General features: G+C 43.6%; 1 protein-coding gene across 8 annotated transcripts in view; it reads right to left on the bottom strand.

The window, feature by feature from the left end:
* Positions 1-19,588, bottom strand: part of GABPA (GA binding protein transcription factor subunit alpha) — a 284,030-nt gene that overhangs the window by 169,243 nt on the left and 95,199 nt on the right. For all 8 annotated transcript variants that reach the window (XM_085623071.1, XM_085623067.1, XM_085623072.1 and 5 more), the window contains one exon: positions 13,578-13,662. In XM_085623071.1, the coding sequence (XP_085479197.1) occupies positions 13,578-13,662 (85 nt within the window). The remainder of the gene's footprint in view (positions 1-13,577; positions 13,663-19,588) is intronic.

Raw genomic sequence — 19,588 nt, 5'->3', positions numbered from 1 at the left:
ACTGTTTTCAGGGCATCACCCTTCATCAGCTGGCTAGCTTAAATCCAGTGGTGTAGTGAGCACGGGACCCACGACGGGTATGCCCAGACGTTGATTCTGTGCTCTCCATGCCACTGGAGTCCAGCTATCCTGGCTGAAGAGGGGTGAAACCCCCAAACCGGTCCTAGGATGCTTGGTTCCAGGCCAGGGAGGACCTGGCCTGGCAGTTCGGGCTGGACTGTTCCCATTGGGCACAGGGTCAAGACTGATTTGCATATGGCTGGGTTAAAACTGGAATGGCATGGTGAGAAAAAAAGCAATGGATTTAGGCCCAGATCTCTGTAATGTGGTGAATGTATGACATTGTACTGCATTCTGTCCATCAATTGTTCTTTTTGCATTTGTCACCCCAAGAGGGGCAGGTATGCCCAGACGTGGGTCCTGTGCACTCCATGCCACTGGAGTCAAGCTATCCTGGCTGATGAGGGGTGTAACCCCGAAACCGGTCCTAGGATGCTTGGTTCCAGTCCAGGGAGGACCTAGCCTGGCAGTTCGGGCTGGACTGATCCCATTGTGCATAGGGTCAACACTGATTTGCATATGGCTGGGTTCAAACTGGAATGGCATGGTGAGCAAAACAGTGGATTTAGGCTCAGATCTCTGTACTGGGGTGAGTGTATGACATTGTTCTGCATTCTGTCCATCAATTGTACTTTTTGCATTTGCTTTTTACACAGGTCACAACCTCTTATGGAGAGAATAGTGATGTATGCATTGATCCAGAACACACATTTACACGGGAGACCCCCTTCTAGAATGGTGGACCAGTTAGTGGTCACACACACAATAGAAATGGGAGCAGCTACCTAGTGGTGGTCATAGAGAAGGCCAGCAAAGAATTGAAGAGGTAGACCACAGGCAACATGACTAAGGGAAGACATTTATATTTACCTCTACCTCAGGCCAGTATAACAGATGTGCCACAAGTGGGAATAGGCTGTGTGTTCCTTCTGACCATAAAAACCCATAACACACAACTAGAAACTTAAGGGATCATTTTATAGTGTCTGTAAAACTGTATTAATTAGCTCTCTGTGTTTTTAACAACATATCCTGACAATAGTGTCTACAATGGTATAGCTCACTTTTAATTACACTGGTCTGCAGATGTTCACTTGTGAAAGTCCCACAAAGAGGAATGTTCTAGCTGACATATCACTAATTGAGGGAATGTGCACTTGTCATGCTAGTGTGCTGTGTGTCATGAGTCTCACTTAAAGAAGGGATGCTTATTTATACAGGACAGAAGTCAGTATTCTTTAACATTTATCAGGTGTGAGGAGTCAGTATATTTACAGGAAACCAAATAGTGGTATGATATTTCCTAATCTCAAATGATTCCACTCCCTGCTGCCCACCCTCACAGTCTCTCCCTGGCTGCCACAAACAGGTCCGTTTCTTTTGATAGAAGGTTGGCATGAGCGGCAGTGAACTTTGGGGGTTGGTGTGGGGGAGCAGGGTGGGGGGTAGGAGTGTGTGTTTCTAGGAGCCTCTATATTCTTTCAGTGCACAATAGAACCGGTCTTTGACAACATGAACATTTGCTCAACTTCAAGATCGTAGTAGGCAGTGTCAAGTTGGCTAAAGCCTACGTTGAGGGGATCTCGGCTACATCAAGATAGTGTGGAAGCAGCCATGCACCGACTAAGGCCTATTTGAGTCAAATGGCTTTCAGTTTTTGCTAATACAACTCCTAAATGATGTTCAAGGTGGTGATACAACTGAAGGAGAGAAAAAAGCAAACTCATGGAATCTCAAAATCTGTGGGGGGAAAGTGAACACAAGCACAAATATAATAATTAAGGCACATTTAAAATAAACATTTTTATCCCCTTTATCCTGAGAAAAGCTCTAGGACTTCCCAGGAAAACTTTTGATTTGTATGCTATAGTAGACAATTAAAGGGAGAGAACCCAGAGAAAGATTTATTATAGAACCTCTTAACCTAAAGTGATACATTTCTCTCTCCAGAAACTTGAGCAATATAGTAACCCTCAATTTAATTGCATGTATTTTAGAAAACTCTGCTAAGCCTGATCAGATACAAACAGTAGATGTGGATTCCTCTGAAAAACAGACATATTTCTGAAGTACTTTACAAGCATAAAGGGGCTGAATTTCCTGCCTTCACTCATCCTTGGAAAAGTTACTGTCGGAGAAACAAATTGCACTGACAAAAAGCGCAGGCCCTAGAAGTCAATGACTGCAACTCTCTGTGTGCCCGGTTTAAACAAACTTTGGCAGTGAGCAGGCTCAGCAGCCTGTCAAAGACCACAAACAAAACAGGTCTGTTTAACAAATTCAATTGGCTTAACATCTTTGAGTAGCTTATTAGAGCAGAACTCTAGTAAGGATTTTCTCTATCGTTATGTAGTGGAATCATCTGACAGGCTTGGGGCACAGCTAATGGCATTTTCAGTCAGACTTCGGTTTGGCGCCCAGAATAAAGAGGTAGACACACTGCTAATAAGTACTTTTTGAAGCAATGTAACAATTGTTCAAATTCAACAAGAAGAAATAGACCATAAGCCTGTCAATATATGAAGGAACCAATGCTGGAGATTTCAAGAATTTCAACAGAGATGAAAGAAAATTCATGAATTGTTAATTTTTCCCGGAAAGTATCGGTCTTTCATCAAGCAGGACTGCAACATTAGATATGTTTGCGAAGATAGTCACATAAAGCTTTGTAACATAAGTGGCTGCTGGGCCCAACATACCTTTTAGCAGTGCTCCTTGGCCAGTTCCATTTAAGAAGCACGTCCCTGGAGGTGCATGCACCTTGAAACACGAAACATTCAGGTCACAGGTGTAAAAAAGACAAATGATTTTGGTGGCATTGAACACATGTTCAGCTTAAGGTGGTTTTCTATGACGAGTCAATACCTGTGTGGCTGAGCCAAGCTGCATTATCACCTACCTCTATTCGGACGATTGATGGATGATCAGGAGGACTTAGAAAGTGCTTTGTCAAAGTAATAAACGCACCACCAGCAAGAGGAGATTTCTAACATAACACTTAAGAAACCTCTGCACCTAGGAATTCACTCATAGCGGTTTAGTAAGTAGCCAGGCATACGACACCTAGACATTCTGCATATGTCCAGTAGATCATTTTGGTTCACATATACTCATTTTATATAGAAAACATGTTACCTATTGCTAGAGCGGTGGATGACTTGCTGCCAGTCTATCATGTTCTCAAAACTGCAAAAATAATATGTTAAGGTGCTTGCCTCAACTGGAAGGACATCCTCCCCCCTGCTGACTCTCTTCTACTTTTGATTGTGCTTTAAATACTGCAAGACTAAGCACCAACATTATATATCTTCCCCATTGTAAGTGACACAATAAGAAGTATGAGCACTGCTAAGAAACCACGAAGTTCGTTCATTCATTCATTCATAACTGCAAACCCTGAAGAAGCTGGTACGACAGATTCAGCTTACACAGAGAAAGGACCTTGACTATCAGCTTCTGCATTGTTGCAAAGCAATGTTGAAGAATATTACAGAAGGATTGGAAGAGTGACAGCAGTCAACATAAATTAAATAGCTTTACTAACCAGCATACGTGCTGGGGCATCTTATGTGAAGAAGAACGGTCTTTAACTCAATAGGGGGAAATTGGAAATCTTACTGTTTGGCAAAACTAGGCAGGCTTGGTCGGAAGACTGGTGACCTCTAGAATTGGGCAATCCCCCTTGCCCTTAAAAAATGGTAAAGAATCCTGGCATTTTACTGGACGACAAGCTCATTATGGCTAGTCAGGTCACTATAATGTGATGTACCTGTTCTGGTAACTTTTGACTGCCCAGGAATGTTTTTTCCTTGCTTTCGCTAAACTGAGGAAAGTCCATTAAACAGGCTCTCATAACCAATCGCCTGGACTCTCGAAAAGTTCTCCTGGTCACTGCAAATGAGTCTCTTATGTCACACCTGGAGGTGGTTCAGAATATATCTGCCTGACTGATTGGTCATCTCCCACTGGGCTCCCCGTCAGGTCCGGTTTTGAGATATTTACACTGGCTACCGGTCAGGACCCGCTGGATTTTCAAGCTCCTGTGCCATGCCCAAAGAGCCCTGAATGGAGCAGGCTGGTCTACCTCTGTACAAGAATTAGGCTCTACCACCCTGCTAGGAGAATTAGATCGTCTGCCACCGCACTGGCTACCCCTCGCTGCATTCGGACAACACGAAATGGAGGTTGCTCCTTTTCCTACCTACCACTGGATTAACTTACCCTATCAAATTTGTTCTGATCATAGTTTGTGTTTTAAAAAAAGTTTCTAAAAACTGTGTAATTTAGGTATTACCTCTTATAGCTATGACTGATTCCAGCCTTCTGAGCAATAGGCTTTAGCGCCGGATAAATCCTGTTGGGAGTGAGATGTTTGTGCTATATCAAATGTAAATAACATAACATGAGAAAAAAGTAAAAACATAGTAGGCAAAGGTTTGACAACTCTCCGCAGATACGAACCAGGATGAAGTAGGATGAGGAATCCCTAAATGTTTAATCTGAAGCTGTTCTAGTTCATGTCAAGTGTTTTTGATGGACATTTTTGCAAGTAATTGGAGTAAAATAGCAATTGAAAAGCATACAGAATATGAATATGGATATGCAGATTAAAGCTTAAATTTTAAAAGCGCCTGATTTCTTTAAGGAGTAAAGGCATCAGGAGCAACATTAGTGGAATCCCGTTTTTGCAGGCCACTCATGATACACAGGAGGCGGAGGGAAAATAATGGAGCATATATGCATTGTTCCTGGGAAAAAGTCAGCTGTGCATCCTACAAAGTCATAAAAACTCCAGAAGTGTAACAACTGACACATACAGATACAAAAGATACAATAGAAGCTGACTTGGATGCGTTTCCTAAGAAAGTGCACAAATTTAAGAAAACAGGGCGGCTTTGAGTGGCCACAAGTAGAAGATTTAATATTGGTGTGGACCCAATACGTGTAAACCTCTCCTGGCTGGTCACAAAATCCAGAACTACTGTTAAAAACCTACTGCACTGTTCAAAATGGTCTTCCAAGCAGTCTACACTTGCATCTTTAATGTAAAGGACGGCGTTCACCAAGTACAGATACAACTATAGTACCAGTCTGTCTCGGCACATAATGCAGTTACCGTTACAGAAAGTCACAGTTACAAAATGAGCGACACAAAAAACTCTGCAATATGAAACTGGATGTTTGCAGGTTTCAGGGGCAGATCGATGGCCCAAAATATAGTAGCCTAATACGGATCACAAAAAGTGGAAAGGCATGGTAGTTACGACTTCGGTCATTGTTTTTCTATTTTTGTGTCTGATAACTTTAAATGAAACAACAAAAAAGTTTTTGTCAGGCAGAACGTTTTGTTTACAACAGCTTAACCGTAAAGAAAGTGTTATGTTTTGTAAATGTGTAATCACTTCAATTTTTGTTCTTTTTCATTTGAACGAAAAAGCAGTGGGTTAACACCCTGGTTCTTCGCTGGGTATTGCCACCGACATCACAGTTATGCAAGTGCAAAAACATAGGTCCTGTGCTCTTCATGTCACTGGAATCAAGCTATCCTGGCTGAAGATGGGTGAAACTCCGAAACCGGTCCTAGGAAGCTTGTTTCCAGTCCAGGGAGGACCTGGCTTGGCAGTTCGGCCTGGACTGTTCCCATTAGGCACAGGGTCAAGACTGATTTGCATATGGCTAGGTTCAAACTGGAATGGCATAGAGAGCAAAAAACGATGGATTTAGGCCCAGATCTCTGTACTGGGGTGAATGTAGGGCATTGTTCTGCATTCTGTTCATCAACTGTTTTTGCACAGTTCTGTAAGTGGCACAAACTAGGTGTCTTTCTTTAGTCAGGAAAAAGTTTTGTTTATTTTGGTTAGGGGACATAGGTTAACCCACTAGAATTTAACCTCTGACCAGACAGGGAGTGGAAGACTAACTTCTGTTTCCTTGTCCAAGTATTGACAAAGACGGCCTGGAGAGCATCGAAGTGAGTAGTAAGGGTGAACGGTGGGTTAAAATGCAAGCTCAACAAAAGTCTATTTCAGTTTTCACACTCTTTTGTTGTTATTTCTTATGATATAGGGGGACTAAGAGTGTGGCTTTACCCTCTCTCTCTTGTTGTTCTAAGTGAATCTTCCTATTGATCATGCCATCATGAGCTAGTGTCCAACTCAAGTGAAACGGGAGAAATACCGAATACAAAATAAAACACTAAGGACCACTAGCGTAGCAAGCATGTCGTCCCTACTGGGCAAAGCCAGTGGTGAAATCGTTTTTTAAAAATCAGATGCCACAAGATGAAACTGATAAAATCTTTGTCTATGTGGGGCCCAAATGCCAAAGATGATCTAAACATTGGCAAAAACACTCTCCAGTGTCAAGACAGATCACAGTGGCTGATTGCCTATTCCAAATATCCAAGGATTCAAACCCTCACGAAGTGAATAATTTTGTTACCAGTTGAAATTGGGAGAGAGATATGGAATGTCCTCGGTCCCAGCTACAGAAGAGACCTCAAGAAAACTCACTGCCAGGTGGTAAACAACCATGCCATGTAGCTTTGTTATATTCCCTATAGGTACCTTATATAGGCGCAGGTAACATCACAACCTTTCCCCTACATTCTTCCCTACATTTCATACAGAACGGTTCATAGGGACTGACTTTTTACCTAGATACGAAACTGCATTCAGAACGCAGGTTTTTCCCTGGTTCGATACTCCTACATTATACATGAGGCTTCTTGGAAGCACAGCAGGACTCACAGCAGAACGAACATCTCCTGTATAATATCAATGTTAAAGTTAAAGCCCGACGTCATCCTTCAGGCCGACACAGTAACCGAGCAAGGTAGGACCCGTGGGGAGACCTGTGGGTTTATATACACATCATGTCTTGCTTAGACAAGCAAAGGCGACTGTGACTTCCCAGCTGACACACGGACCAGAGACGCTGAGGTTCCTGCATGCAGATGCTCCAGCTAGCAGTGGTCTAACATCCCTCACGGGGTGTCCAACTCGAGACCAGGACGGGATCCCACCACATTCTCTAACTCTTAGGTAGTGGGGTGGACTAGACCTTAGAGAGATTCTTGGCATAACACCTACACTGATGCTAGTTAAATTTAGGTACATCTAGTTAGAGACACATCGTAGGAGTACACACTTTTAGGTTGCACTTATTATCATGTGTCTCATGTACATGTATATATTCATGATTTCTGCAAGCTGGTAGAACTATACCATCCCTTTACTTTTGTAGTATTGCTAATCATATATCTCTGCTACTGTCTAATGGTTGTTGCAGCTCATCTATTCTACACTAGAATAACAACTGTTCAATAAATACTTATTGAAATGCCCAGACTGTTTATTCTGTGTATCTCTGAGACAAACTAAGTGAGCACGAGTGACAGAGCGAAAAGTAGTACATTGTTTCCACGATCCTGAGGGATCAGTGTGGTCATGTTCTGAGGTTGGCAGAGACTACTCTCTCCCAGATAAGAGGAGATTCTAGTGGCACTGTGAGCTAGCTAACATAAACAGGCTAACGTATCCGGTGGGGGTGCTCGGAACCAGTCTGCCACCAAACCCACAGTTTATGTTATCCGAAACGTGTAGATCCTGTATAGGAACTACAAGACATATTGGACTATCTTTAATTCAATTTTGTGAGGGGACAATGGTGTTCTAATTTTGGTCCCGCAGCCCACGTAACCATCACTATCCATTCTTGCCTATCAGCACTATTCGAGACTACCCTCCGGCATCATCTGAGGCCACAGGGAGTCACGGAGTGCCAGTTCAGCCATAGAAACTGACTTTTTCCTTTGCTCCTCGCCGCTCATGGGCGAGGTAGCAGCAGCAGTCTGGTCCCAGGACAGCACCTCCTGAAGGCTGGTCGGGACCTGATACAGGTGTTGCAATCTCTCCTCGGGAAAGCATGATGGTGGGAACTGCCTGGTAAATGCCACGGGCCCCAAGATTGGGCCTGGCTTGTGGACCCAGCAACAGCAGTGCTCGCCCTGGCTGGCGGCTGTGCCTTTGAGGCATGCAGGCATGCTCTGAGGGCTCACCAGAATCGAAGCCAGGTGGGCTGTGTGCCCTTCTTCAAGGCTTACATCCAAAGTAGCACGGGCCGCTGCTTCCTAACACCAGTGCAGGAGCGGCTTATTGGCTGCTGCGGCGCCTTTCCTTTGGGGGCCTCCCAGTTCCTCGCGGCATGGTGTGCCTTGTTCAACTGCCACTGCCAAGAGACCCTCGGGACTGCGGACCTCTATCAGGCTTCACCACGAAGCGAGAGAAGGCACACCGGGGGTAGTGTCTGAAAAGTTTCAGCGCTCCGTCCATCATCTTCTTGTGTTTGCTTTGTTCGCCCTAAGTTGGCAGGGTATGGCCAGACGTGGGTCCCTTGCTCACTTTGCCACTGGATTCAAGCTAGCCTGACTGATGAGGGGTGTTACCCCGAAACCGGTCCATGGATCCTTGTTTCCGGTTAAGGGAAGACCTGGCTTGGCAGTTTGGGCTGGACTGTTCCCATGAGGCACAGGGTCAAGACTGATTTGCATAAAGCTGGGTCTGAACTGAGGTGGTGAAGTGAGCTAAAGAACGATGATGAATTCAACCAAGATCTGTGACTGGGGGTAGTGTCTGAACCAGGACTTTGCAGATTTTGTGGAAGAGTAAGTTAAGGCATTCTTTGAACTGAATTGGAACATTGGAATCTGCAGGGGCTCCAAGGGCAGGTTTGCTGCAACGCAGAGGCTGGATCAAAGGATACATACAGGACCAAGAGTCCAACCAGCAGGCACAAAAGACAGACCTAGAGACACAGATCTCTTTGAAGACTATTACCAAACATTATATGCAGCAGCACCTGTGCCCTGACAATAACTCAAATCCCCACTATTGGAGGAGAACCCACTACCTTCGATTCCCCAGTCTCTGGCTCACGATCTTGACCAACCTCTAACAACGGAGGAGCTCAGCGAGGCTCTATCAGAACAGGCCTCGGATGAGACACCAGGGCCAGATGGGTATCCAATCGACTTTCTCTTTCAAATCTGTTTATTTAAATTTTTCCAAAGAACAGTGATCATGACAGGCAGCATAAAACACTGCTTAAGTTTCATGGCAGTGGGAGTTCACTACAATAGGAACAAGCAATGGCATAGCCAATAGTTCTCGCCTTTGGGACCTTTTAAGTGTACATCACAATATCACTTCATCAAAGGAAGGGCTGTCACAACCTCACCTACGCAGTCATAGCAGAGGTAAATGTTTTGCAGGGATATTATATATGCACGTCACATATTGTTCAAAATATTTAATTTGATATATGAGCTGCAAACAAACATCTCAGATGTGTGTGATTATTACTATCTTGAAGAGATCTCAGGACTGTCTGACCACTGTACAAAACAACAAACGAGGAGGCACGAAAGGAAACGTGAAAAGAACATTTGAAGGTTATTTTATCTATTGTAAATCAGATGCACATTTTCCAAATAGTAGAATGTAGTTGATCTTATAAATGACTAAATATTATAATATGTTACAACAAAATGAAGCACTTAGGCTTTGTGACACCTAAGCTAACAATTTGTGCTTGGCATAGTGTGCCATCCGACTGCTGTTTTGCTGCTTCCGTCAGTGCACCCAGATAGATAATGCAACAAGTAACGTTACACCTACAATAAACCAGGACTATTGACTTTGTCAATGGTTGTTAGTTTCATATGCTAAATAAGCAACAGCGATGGCTTCCTTGTCTATGTTATTGAAAATGCTTCAGTTCTGAAAAGATGAGACTCTGAAAGAACTAGAACGAGTATCTTTGACCTTACATCAAAGGCAGCGAAGAGTGATACTGCTGTAGAGCTATATATATATATATATATATATATATCTATTTCCATGAGAGCATGATGGCAAAAATGGACAGCCCAATAGGGTCCTGTCTCGGCACCTGCTTTTTAGAACTGCAGGAACCTGCCCACTTAAAACCATGCACGCAGATCCACTGTAGTTACGGTGATTTGGTTGAATACAAAGACGCAAATGACCGAATATGCTCCCAGAAGATGCTGCCGCCTGGGAAGAGGTTACCTACCGGGCATTACATTTGTATCTACTGTGCGACTCAGCCTCCGCTCGGAGCACCAAAGAAAGGAAAGAGGATAGAGTGTGTGTAAGCCCCTCCCCCTCATTAATCCAATTCCGCTTTGGAATTCAGAGATTCATGCCTGCCCCGGTCACGCTGAATCTGTATGGGGTGAACAGCTTGCCTCCTTGCGGCTGCCAAGCCCACCTGGCATTAAACAATGCATGCTCGCGCAGGGTGCAGAGCAGCACAATAGCACGCCTGTGTGCGGCCCATGCAATCCCCTCTCCGAGATCCCAGACTATTGCGAAAATACAAGCAAATAACATGACTTACTTCTGTACACAAAAATCCTCCACACACATAACAGGAGAAGAATACCTGTTAAATGGAGATGAAACGGCGAAGAGATATGTACAAAGCGACGATCTTGTAGCTAACTCGTGCTCCATATAATGACAAATCAAGGACGTTCAAGTATAAATTGTATTTATATGGTGCTTAGTACTCTTGGTGAGGCGTTAAAGCGCTTTGCTGCGAGTAGACACATTTCAGCAATAGAAGCAAACTATTCAAACGCTTGGTTTAGATATAAGAAGCAGAGCTGCTCCTAGTTGCAAAACTTGATGTGTCCGATTACTGGTAACGTAGTCTCATCTACTATACAACTAATTGTACTTAAAAGCCCTCTTTATCTAGTATCCATTAAATAATTTGTGCAGAGATAGGGCCAATATTGTCACCCAGATGCTCTAATTCCTTTGGAAAACAAGAATAAAAGTTAAGCAAAGCATGATGAAAGGCGCAGCAGCCTTAATTACAGATAAAGCGTTGCTTGAAACAATAAGCCCGGGAGCGGTGTGCGCGCTGCAAGGAATTTAAAGAATGCAGCTAGCACACTGCGGTCTGCGGGCCGCTGCTCGCTCCCGAGACCCCTAGGCCATGGGAGTGAAAGTTTTGAGGAAAGGCGGGACATGCACCCGTCTTTGGCCATTCGCGTGCTTTCATTATTGAAAGCCACACGTAAAGGTCAATGGGATGTGTGGGAGGAGGCAGACCCACATAGAGAAGTCTATTGGAAGTCACAAGTGATTCCAAGAGGCCCTCTCCTAGAGCAGCGCATGCGAGCTGCGCTAGGTGAGACCTAAAAAGGGTGGGACTATGGGTGGGGGCAGTAGTTCATCGGGTACCTTCATGCGAGGGACAAGCAACATTTAGTAGCTATAACATATGGAAAATGTGGGTATCGTTAGCCATAAGGTGCATTTGGGTAGGAGATTAAGCTTTGCACCAGCGAGGGGAGCTAAACGCTTGCGGCGAGTGATGGAAGTTCACTGAAAATAACCAAGTAGAAAAACATTTGTGTTAACCAAGTAATAAGAGGAGGGGCAACCACAACAGGGGATAAGGAGTGGGGGGATGGGGGAGTCAAGCTTAGAGTGCAGTCGGGGTCGAGTGCAAGAATTAGGGGAAAAGAGGAGCCTCATCAGAACTATGTGTCGGGAGCTGGTTGGGACCCTCCCTAGTGTATGGCAAGAGAGAGTCCTTAAACAGCAGCAGAGCCCGCAACCGAGGGGGGGCATAGCGAGTGTTTTCTAGACGAGAGAAGTGTTGAATAAGCGGCTGCCAGGTGTGGGCAAATTTAGTGTCTGCGTGATTAAGATGGGCAGTTAATAATTCCAGAGCCATGACAGAGACAAAGGAACCATGTCAAGATAGGTCGGGGGGGGGGGGGGGGGGGGGGGGGTTACAGTAGAGGGCTAGATGGTCATGCCGCCCCCACATCTGAGCTATGAGGCGCCAGTCAGTGTGGTTCATTGCAACAAGCAGAGAAGATCTAACGCCTAGTAAGGTCACCATGGGAGAGCTTGGTATGGGAAAGCCCCCGGCGTCCTTAATGTGACGGAGGACTTCTTTCCAAAAAATCCCCAGGTTGGCGCAGCTCCACCAGAATCGCCTATTGCAGTTTGGCATCTCCAACATATTGGGTAGAGGTATGGGCATATCTTCTGGAGGTGGGCAGGGGTGTAATACCATTGTGTCATCAGTTTGTAAGCCGATTCGCGTTGGGGAATGCTACTGTAGATTTTTGAAATATCATGCCAGAGCCGTTCTCAGCTTTCTGGTGTGACCTCCTCCTTAGCATCCGTATTCCATTGCCTCTGGTATGTGTGGGGTTGAATCTGGTGTGAGTGTTGTAATACCTTACATGTGAGGGAGAGGAGTCCCCATGAGCCCTCAAAGGCCGAGACCAGGGCTTCAAAGGTGGTGAGTGATCTAGTTCCCCCCTGTACGTGGCTGGGGGCGAGCAGCCAGTGACAAAGTTGGTAGTCTTGTAACCTTGAGGAATCTGCAATATGAAAAGAGTTTCTACATTGTTCAAAAGTTTTAAAAGTGTTCCCCTCAAATAGGTCCTAGATTGTGAGACATTCGCCCTCTGACCACGATAGGAAGCCATGTGTTTGCAAGGCCGGCAGGAAGGTGGGGTTGTGTGCTATAGGGCTGTTGGGAGATGGGAGCGATGTTAGGCCTGTAGAGACCACTAGTTTGTCCCAGATGTCAAGTACTGTTTTCGTAGGGGTAGCTATATATGCACTGCGGGGTGAGCCGATCTTGGGATCCATCCAGCACAGGGAGTTTAAATGCTGTGTCTGAAGTTGAATCTGGATGAGTCACTCCACCTGTATGTGCTTTTGGGGTAACAATGGAGCTGAGATGGTGGTGATGTGCCCATATACGCCCCCACCCCCCTTCTTCTACAACGCTTTCCTCTGCTCCCATTGCCCCATGCTCATTCCTGTAAGAGCCTTACCCAGTTGTATTCACAGGGGTGCACGGGAGAGACTTTCACCCTGGTAAAGAGAAGGTTAGTTGCTTTTCTTTTTCGAGTTATGCTGCTGTTTCTTTAAAGCACAGAATGCATATTGCGGTTCTCTACTAAAAACAGCTTATACTTTATATTTGGGCAATTGATTCTACTGTAATTGCGCTGAGTGATGTACATGCCACGTTGTACCTCTGGGTGGCTTTCTTACATCTGTGATATTCCAATGTGCATTACATACATACTTATTACGAATAAAAACAAGATTTAAAAACAAATTATGCAGTTAGCCCAAGAAATAATATGTTTGAAGGTGTTACTTCATGCATGCTCTTAGCTTTTATTAGAATGATACAATTGGTGTTTTGAGATTGATTTACATTTGTGGTCTTAATTTTCTATACTTTGTAAATCTTTTTTATAGGACTTTCATAAGTTGAAAAAATATATTTTGAACTGAAGTTATTTCTAATAAGCTTTTTAACCGAATTTTGGATTGCTGCTTGCCACAGATATACATTTTAACAAATCTTTATATTACAAACATTTCCACAATTTAAATAGAAAGGGTACATTTATTCCTTTTAACCAGTGTATCTTGACTTACCTTGTCGGGAAATGACTTGTACACTGAGCTGAACTGTTCCATCTGTCTTTACTCCTTGATCAAAAAGGCTACGCTCTGGGTCCAGCTTTAAGAAAACAGGTTACACAAAGCGTCAGCAAGCTTAGCTTGAGGTCACTTAAATATCTCCATTAAACAACTGTGGTACAAGACAGTAACATTTTGTTTCACTTACTACCTTCTGCAGAGTGAGGTGGTATATGTAACTGGATTACAATTAATTTTTCGTGTCAATGTAATGAAAAAGTTAGCACTGCTTTATCATGGTTAAGCAGACATTTATGTTTGGCCGCAACTGGCTTTGCCACAAATTGTGACAACATATCCAGGTGAATTATGCAGTTACTAAAATGAAAATCGGACCAACCTTTCTTATAGCAGTTGGTCAATTTTTAATGCTTATAATGCATAAGTAGGATGCTGCACTTTCCACCAAATGGAAAGAAAAGCGAGAAAAACACAACCTGAAAAAGCATAGGTAAATCAGAAACTAGCACATAATTTGTATCAGTAATCATTTATCTCTGGTTAATTTTTAATGCATCTCCTGAGAAGAATCACGTCTACATAAACTGTGCTGCAATGATCGGGAACAGTTGACTGGGCAATATTCTGTTGTGCAGCTATGGCTGAAGGAGTGTTATGGCATTCAGTCATGGCGGTTTCTTTGTTGTAACTGTTTGATGTGATTACAACATAGTCGCCTGCCAAACGGAGTTTGACATAGCTTCCGATTTCTTAGAATGTGATCACTAAATTGAACGACTCTGGAATGTCTATTCAGCATCTGAGATCTTTCATTGTTCTTCACAAGTTAAGGCATAAATGATGGCAATCCCTTCTGATTCGAGGCACTGGCCTGGACTGTGGGATTACCCTCATTGATTCCCTCACTTTAACCAATTTTGAGGACACCCACATTTTTGGAGATGGCTTCGCATGACTGTCCTTGGTTGCCGTCTGCGCCAATTGTTGGTGTGCTGCAAAAAAATTGCCAGTTCCACATAACCAGATTTGGACGCTTCTGTGGAGCACTAAACTGGAAAAGTCAGAGCTACAGGTGGGTGGTGGGAGTTAAGAGGAGGAACTAACACACACACGCGCCACTTAGGGATGGCGTAGATGGGTAGTTGCACTGACTGTGCTTACATCTTAAGGTTTTCACCTCAACAGTGCCCCAGACCTTGCTGAAGATAATGACATGAAGTGTTTCTTCAATCACTTGCTGCCTAATCTGCAGCAGCAGCTGGAATTTTCACCACCTCTAAAATACCAGGGGGCTCACAGGATTCGCTCATGCAATTCTACAAAGAGTTCTGCTAGACTGAATTTCCCGCGCTTTCTTCCTAATGAGCTAGAACAAAGTTAATCTTATCCGCCCAAAAATAGTCAATATCAACACAGGGAGCACAAGATCTTTGCTGGTTCATACAACTGAACTGACAATTTTTATACGAACACTGGATGGCAAAACCAAATGTCATGTTCCTGCTGACCAGGCAAAAGTATTGGACTCCCTTCACCATTTGACGATGGACATATCAGGGTCCAAACTAAAGGGATAAGCACATGGACATCTCAATCAGTAATAATTGTGGTGCATCAGCACATGACTGTGATACTGCTCACACTTTTTCATAATCTTGCACCAGCTTAAGATGAATTGACTACAGCTATTAAGGAGGGCTGCTGGAGATCGATGCCATTGCTGCTTGACCTCTGCTACATCTGTGCCACTCCACTACCTCTTGGTCCAGAATGAATCATGACTGATTACAGGATGTATTCACATATTTTGGCACTGCAAGCTGTCCTCTCCTAGTGATGTATAACAGACTACACCTGCACATGATCAGCAGGGCATGGTACAACAGGGTTCTCATGACAGCATCAAACGTCTCCCAGGATGTAATGTTAAGAACTCCCCATATGCCTTCACCCTGCAGCCGCTTTTTATCTTGCAACTGCCTTTGATTACACTTTGATTCAGCTCATATGCCCTTAACGACCCAGTTCATCTAGTGTTTCAATCAAAATGATGCTTAATTTCAAGGGTTGGACTTTTACCCCACTTCTGTCTTCCCTCATATTATGAAGAGAAGAACTCCACAAATTGCTTCTAAAAAGACTGCACATCATCTATTCTAGGGAGGTGTGACTAGTAGATGTGCATTTTACCCTCTAAAGTTTACAGCGCAACTGTGATGTTACAGAGTATTTACACAGCACAGCATATGCTGAAGCTTCTTGGCACAAACACATCTTAACACTCCAGAACTCTAGTGTGACAGAGGACTGCAATAAAAAAAAGTCTAAGATTAAAAAGCCACATTTTTTGAAGGCGTCTGAAACTAAGCAAATCAGGTTGCAAGTGCAAGGCCAGAGGAAGCACATTCCATTGCTTCACATAGGGTTGCGCTCGCCATTAGGAAGGGAACCCCACGTACCTAATAGCAAGTCGCAGAACCCTATTTTGCGAGTCGCAATAAATTGCAAATCGCAATTTAGGGTTTGTACATCCCCATTCCATTTTTGCATGCAAAAATGGTTGTACATCTGGCCCTTGCTCCACTGGAGTATGGTGTCTTTAAAAGTGGCCTTGCCCAGAGTGCAACTCAAAATGTGGAGTTAAATCGTATCAAATGCAGGAGACAAATCCAACAGCGTCAGAAGACTAACTTGTCTTCCATGCACGAGCATCCACATATCGTCAAGAACAGAGAGTACTACCAATTCAGAATAAGAACCTGCCCAAAAAATCTACATGGATATAGTCTAGTAACGAGTTCTTGTGCGCAGTTTGCAAATAATGCTCAACTAGGTTTTCCAAACGTTTTCCCAAATATGAGAGAAAAGAGTTCAGAAATAAATGAAATCTTTCATTAGGGTTGAATGAAGGCTTTTTTAGTGAGATTAACTACATCTGCTCTGTGGGATCCAAGCAGTTCTGTACACCAGTCCTTCACAAGCTATCTTACTATTGCTTAACCACACACTGAGTACCCCTCCACCACTGGTATGACCTTCCTTACTATTCTACCTCTCGTTACCTACCTTATAGAGCAGCAATATTCTACACTATAGTCAGACATCTGCTTTGACTCCTGATGCCAGATCCAGCAGCCTTTAACAGGAGACGAGGTGAGACATCCTAGAACTCTCAATGCTTTCTGTAAATGTCAACAGCTTGTTACACTATATAAAGAGTAAAAACGTTGCCCTCTCTTACAATGAATTCACAACATTTTCATTGCTACAAAAGACGCATCTCATCTTCACAGAATTGGTTAAACTGATAAAAGATTCTATTGGGAAAGTAATACAATCTCACAAGCCTGTGCAACGTCCAGCTCCTCAAGCGGTGAAGCTATTTTGTTTCACTGATCTCTCACAAAAAGTGTTTCTAAGGACACAACTCCAAATACAGATTCCATTCAGGTTCACTAGGGAACAGAGCCTCAACTGTGCTGGCCTCTTCAACACAAGTGGTAAGAAAAGTTGTGGACAGAGACTGGAGCATGACAACAGACTCCATATTGGACAGTTCAGGTAAACTAGATGCATGAAAAATGCAAAACAAGAGATACTTAGAGACTCTATGCACAACCACATTTCAATGGACAAGTGGAGGCTGGCCCCCACCTCTTTTGCGTAAACAGCACCAGTACACTGATGAATAATTCTGACCGCTCGCTCTGTACTACCAGACATGTGTGTCAGGTTGCTATATAATTGAGATGAATATTTCTGACCACACCTTGATATTACTACAGCTGGAAGTGGGAGAGGTGATTCCCCACTGAAGAGGTGGTGCATAAAAATAACAAACTACAACCAACCGCAGAAAAATAAACATATGCAAACATAAGAACATACCAGGAGAACAAAAAAAGAACTGTGACGGGTAGTATGTGCAGCAGTCAATTCCCATGTCATGGGGGCCATGATGAGAAATGCTGTGCAGTCTAGGCAAAATCCTACAAGTGATGCTCGAAAGAAGATTAATGACCTTCACAAGTGCTACCTCTTGAACACTGAAAGACCTAATGAAAGTGTGGTAAGATCTGAAAGCCCTATTCACCTCTCAATCAGAATATGCCCGCTCTCGCCTCAAATGGAGGCCTTAGGAACACGGTGAGAAAGTGGAAAAACCTATGGTTGTACAGCTGTGATAAAGAAAATTGTCAATGATGGCCCTGGCAAAAGGTACTGATCGTGGTACTTTGCTAATGCTCCGTCCTATTGGCATGACTAAAGACACTTTCACTTACTTTGAAAAGCTTTACTACTTATTCTCTACATCTGATTTGTTTACATGCTCTAAATTACAGATTAGAGTCTCCTTCTCACTACTAACCGTGCATGCCCAACAATTTCTGGAAGATAGCTTCATTGAGGTACTTAAGGGACGAAAAGTATATGGCCTCTAGAAAGCCACTCTGATAGGATGGCTTCCAAACTCAATTGCATAAAATAAATCGCCCCAGGTTATTATCTCTATTCTAAAGGTCTTTAAAGATGCTGGGAGAAACAACTCTTAACTTGGACTTTGATAGGGCAACCATCTCCCTCATCCCCAAGACCAGCAATAACCTACTAATGCTCCAGTTATTGGTAAGTCACCTTTATTATTACAGACATCAGAATTTTAGCTAGAGTCCTGGTCAAAAGACTTAACATGGACATACTTCTAAAAAAAAGTCAGATGTGTAAGAAACAACATGAGTAAGCAAGGGTGTCTGTTGTTGTACTACGGAACCCATAAAGGATTAGTGGTGAATTAGTATAGTGAAATATTAAAGTAATTTGAGTGGTAGATATGCAAGTCAGTTATTTGGATTGAGTAGGATAGCAGAGGGATAGAGGGAAAAACATTTGCATTTATATAGTGCTTGCTACCCCGGATGGGGAGTTGAAATGCTTTTTCTGCGAGTAGCAAGCTACTCTGGAACTCAAACTGATTAGTGGTTGTTGGACTATGCCCTTTTTGCAGGGTCATCCCTGAACTTTTTGCCTTCCTCCTGTATTTTGTCTGACCTGTTTTTGTTGGTTTTATAACTCTGGGCACTTTACCACTGCTGATCAGTGCTAAAGTGCATATGCTCTCCCTATGCTAAATTGATGTATGGATTAGTGATTCCATGATTGGCTAGTTTGGTTTACCTGTCAGACCCTAGTACAGTGCACCATGAGTGCCCAGGGATTGTAAACCAGAAGCAGCCTGTAAAAGTGTCTCCGGTCTGCCATTGCAGAGCCTGTGTGCAGTCTGGTACTGCCATGCTGACTGGGCAAGAGCACCCACTTGCCAGTCCCTAAACCTTCCTTTTTTTGCATATCAGACACCCCTATGGTAGGCCCAAGGGCAGGGTGCATTGTAAGTATAAGGTAGGACATGCCCTGGTATGTGTGGAATGTCCTAATAGTGAATTACAGCCATTTTCGTTTTTCACTATTGCAAGGCTACCTGTTCCCCATAGGCCAGAATGGGCAGTTTGATTATTACATCTTATAATCCTAACCGACTCAGGAAACCAGGTAGAAATTCGAGTTTGGTATGCCTGGAGTTAGAATGATAAAATACATCTTTCAGTGAAGTTGGTTTTAACATTCTGTGTTTGAAAATACCACTTTTAGAAAGTAGGTAGCAGGACCTGAATAGGGCTGTGCCTTCCCTCCACAATGCTGGCTCCACCTCCTGTGGTGCGTCTGATGTCTCTGCCCTGCACTGTGAAAGGAAAGAAGGATTCATGTAAACAGAGTGCTCCAGGACTGACCAGAACTGGTTTGGACTAGGCAAACGCCGCTCTGCCTTCAGAGAACAAAGACAAACAGTGTATAAAAAGGGAGACCCAGACCCCAGAACTTTAGATCACTTTGGTAAACAAGAAGAAACCTTTGCTGAGGAGAGGAACCAGAGAGACTGATGAGAGACTATCCCTAAGCTTGAGGGATTGGCCTGCAGTAGTTGCCTGACTGCCAAAGAGAGGGGAAAG

The sequence above is a fragment of the Triturus cristatus genome, chromosome 8 (assembly GCF_964204655.1).
Source record: "Triturus cristatus chromosome 8, aTriCri1.1, whole genome shotgun sequence".
Lineage (NCBI taxonomy): Eukaryota > Metazoa > Chordata > Amphibia > Caudata > Salamandridae > Triturus > Triturus cristatus.
This window is presented reverse-complemented; position numbering and strand designations above follow the sequence as displayed.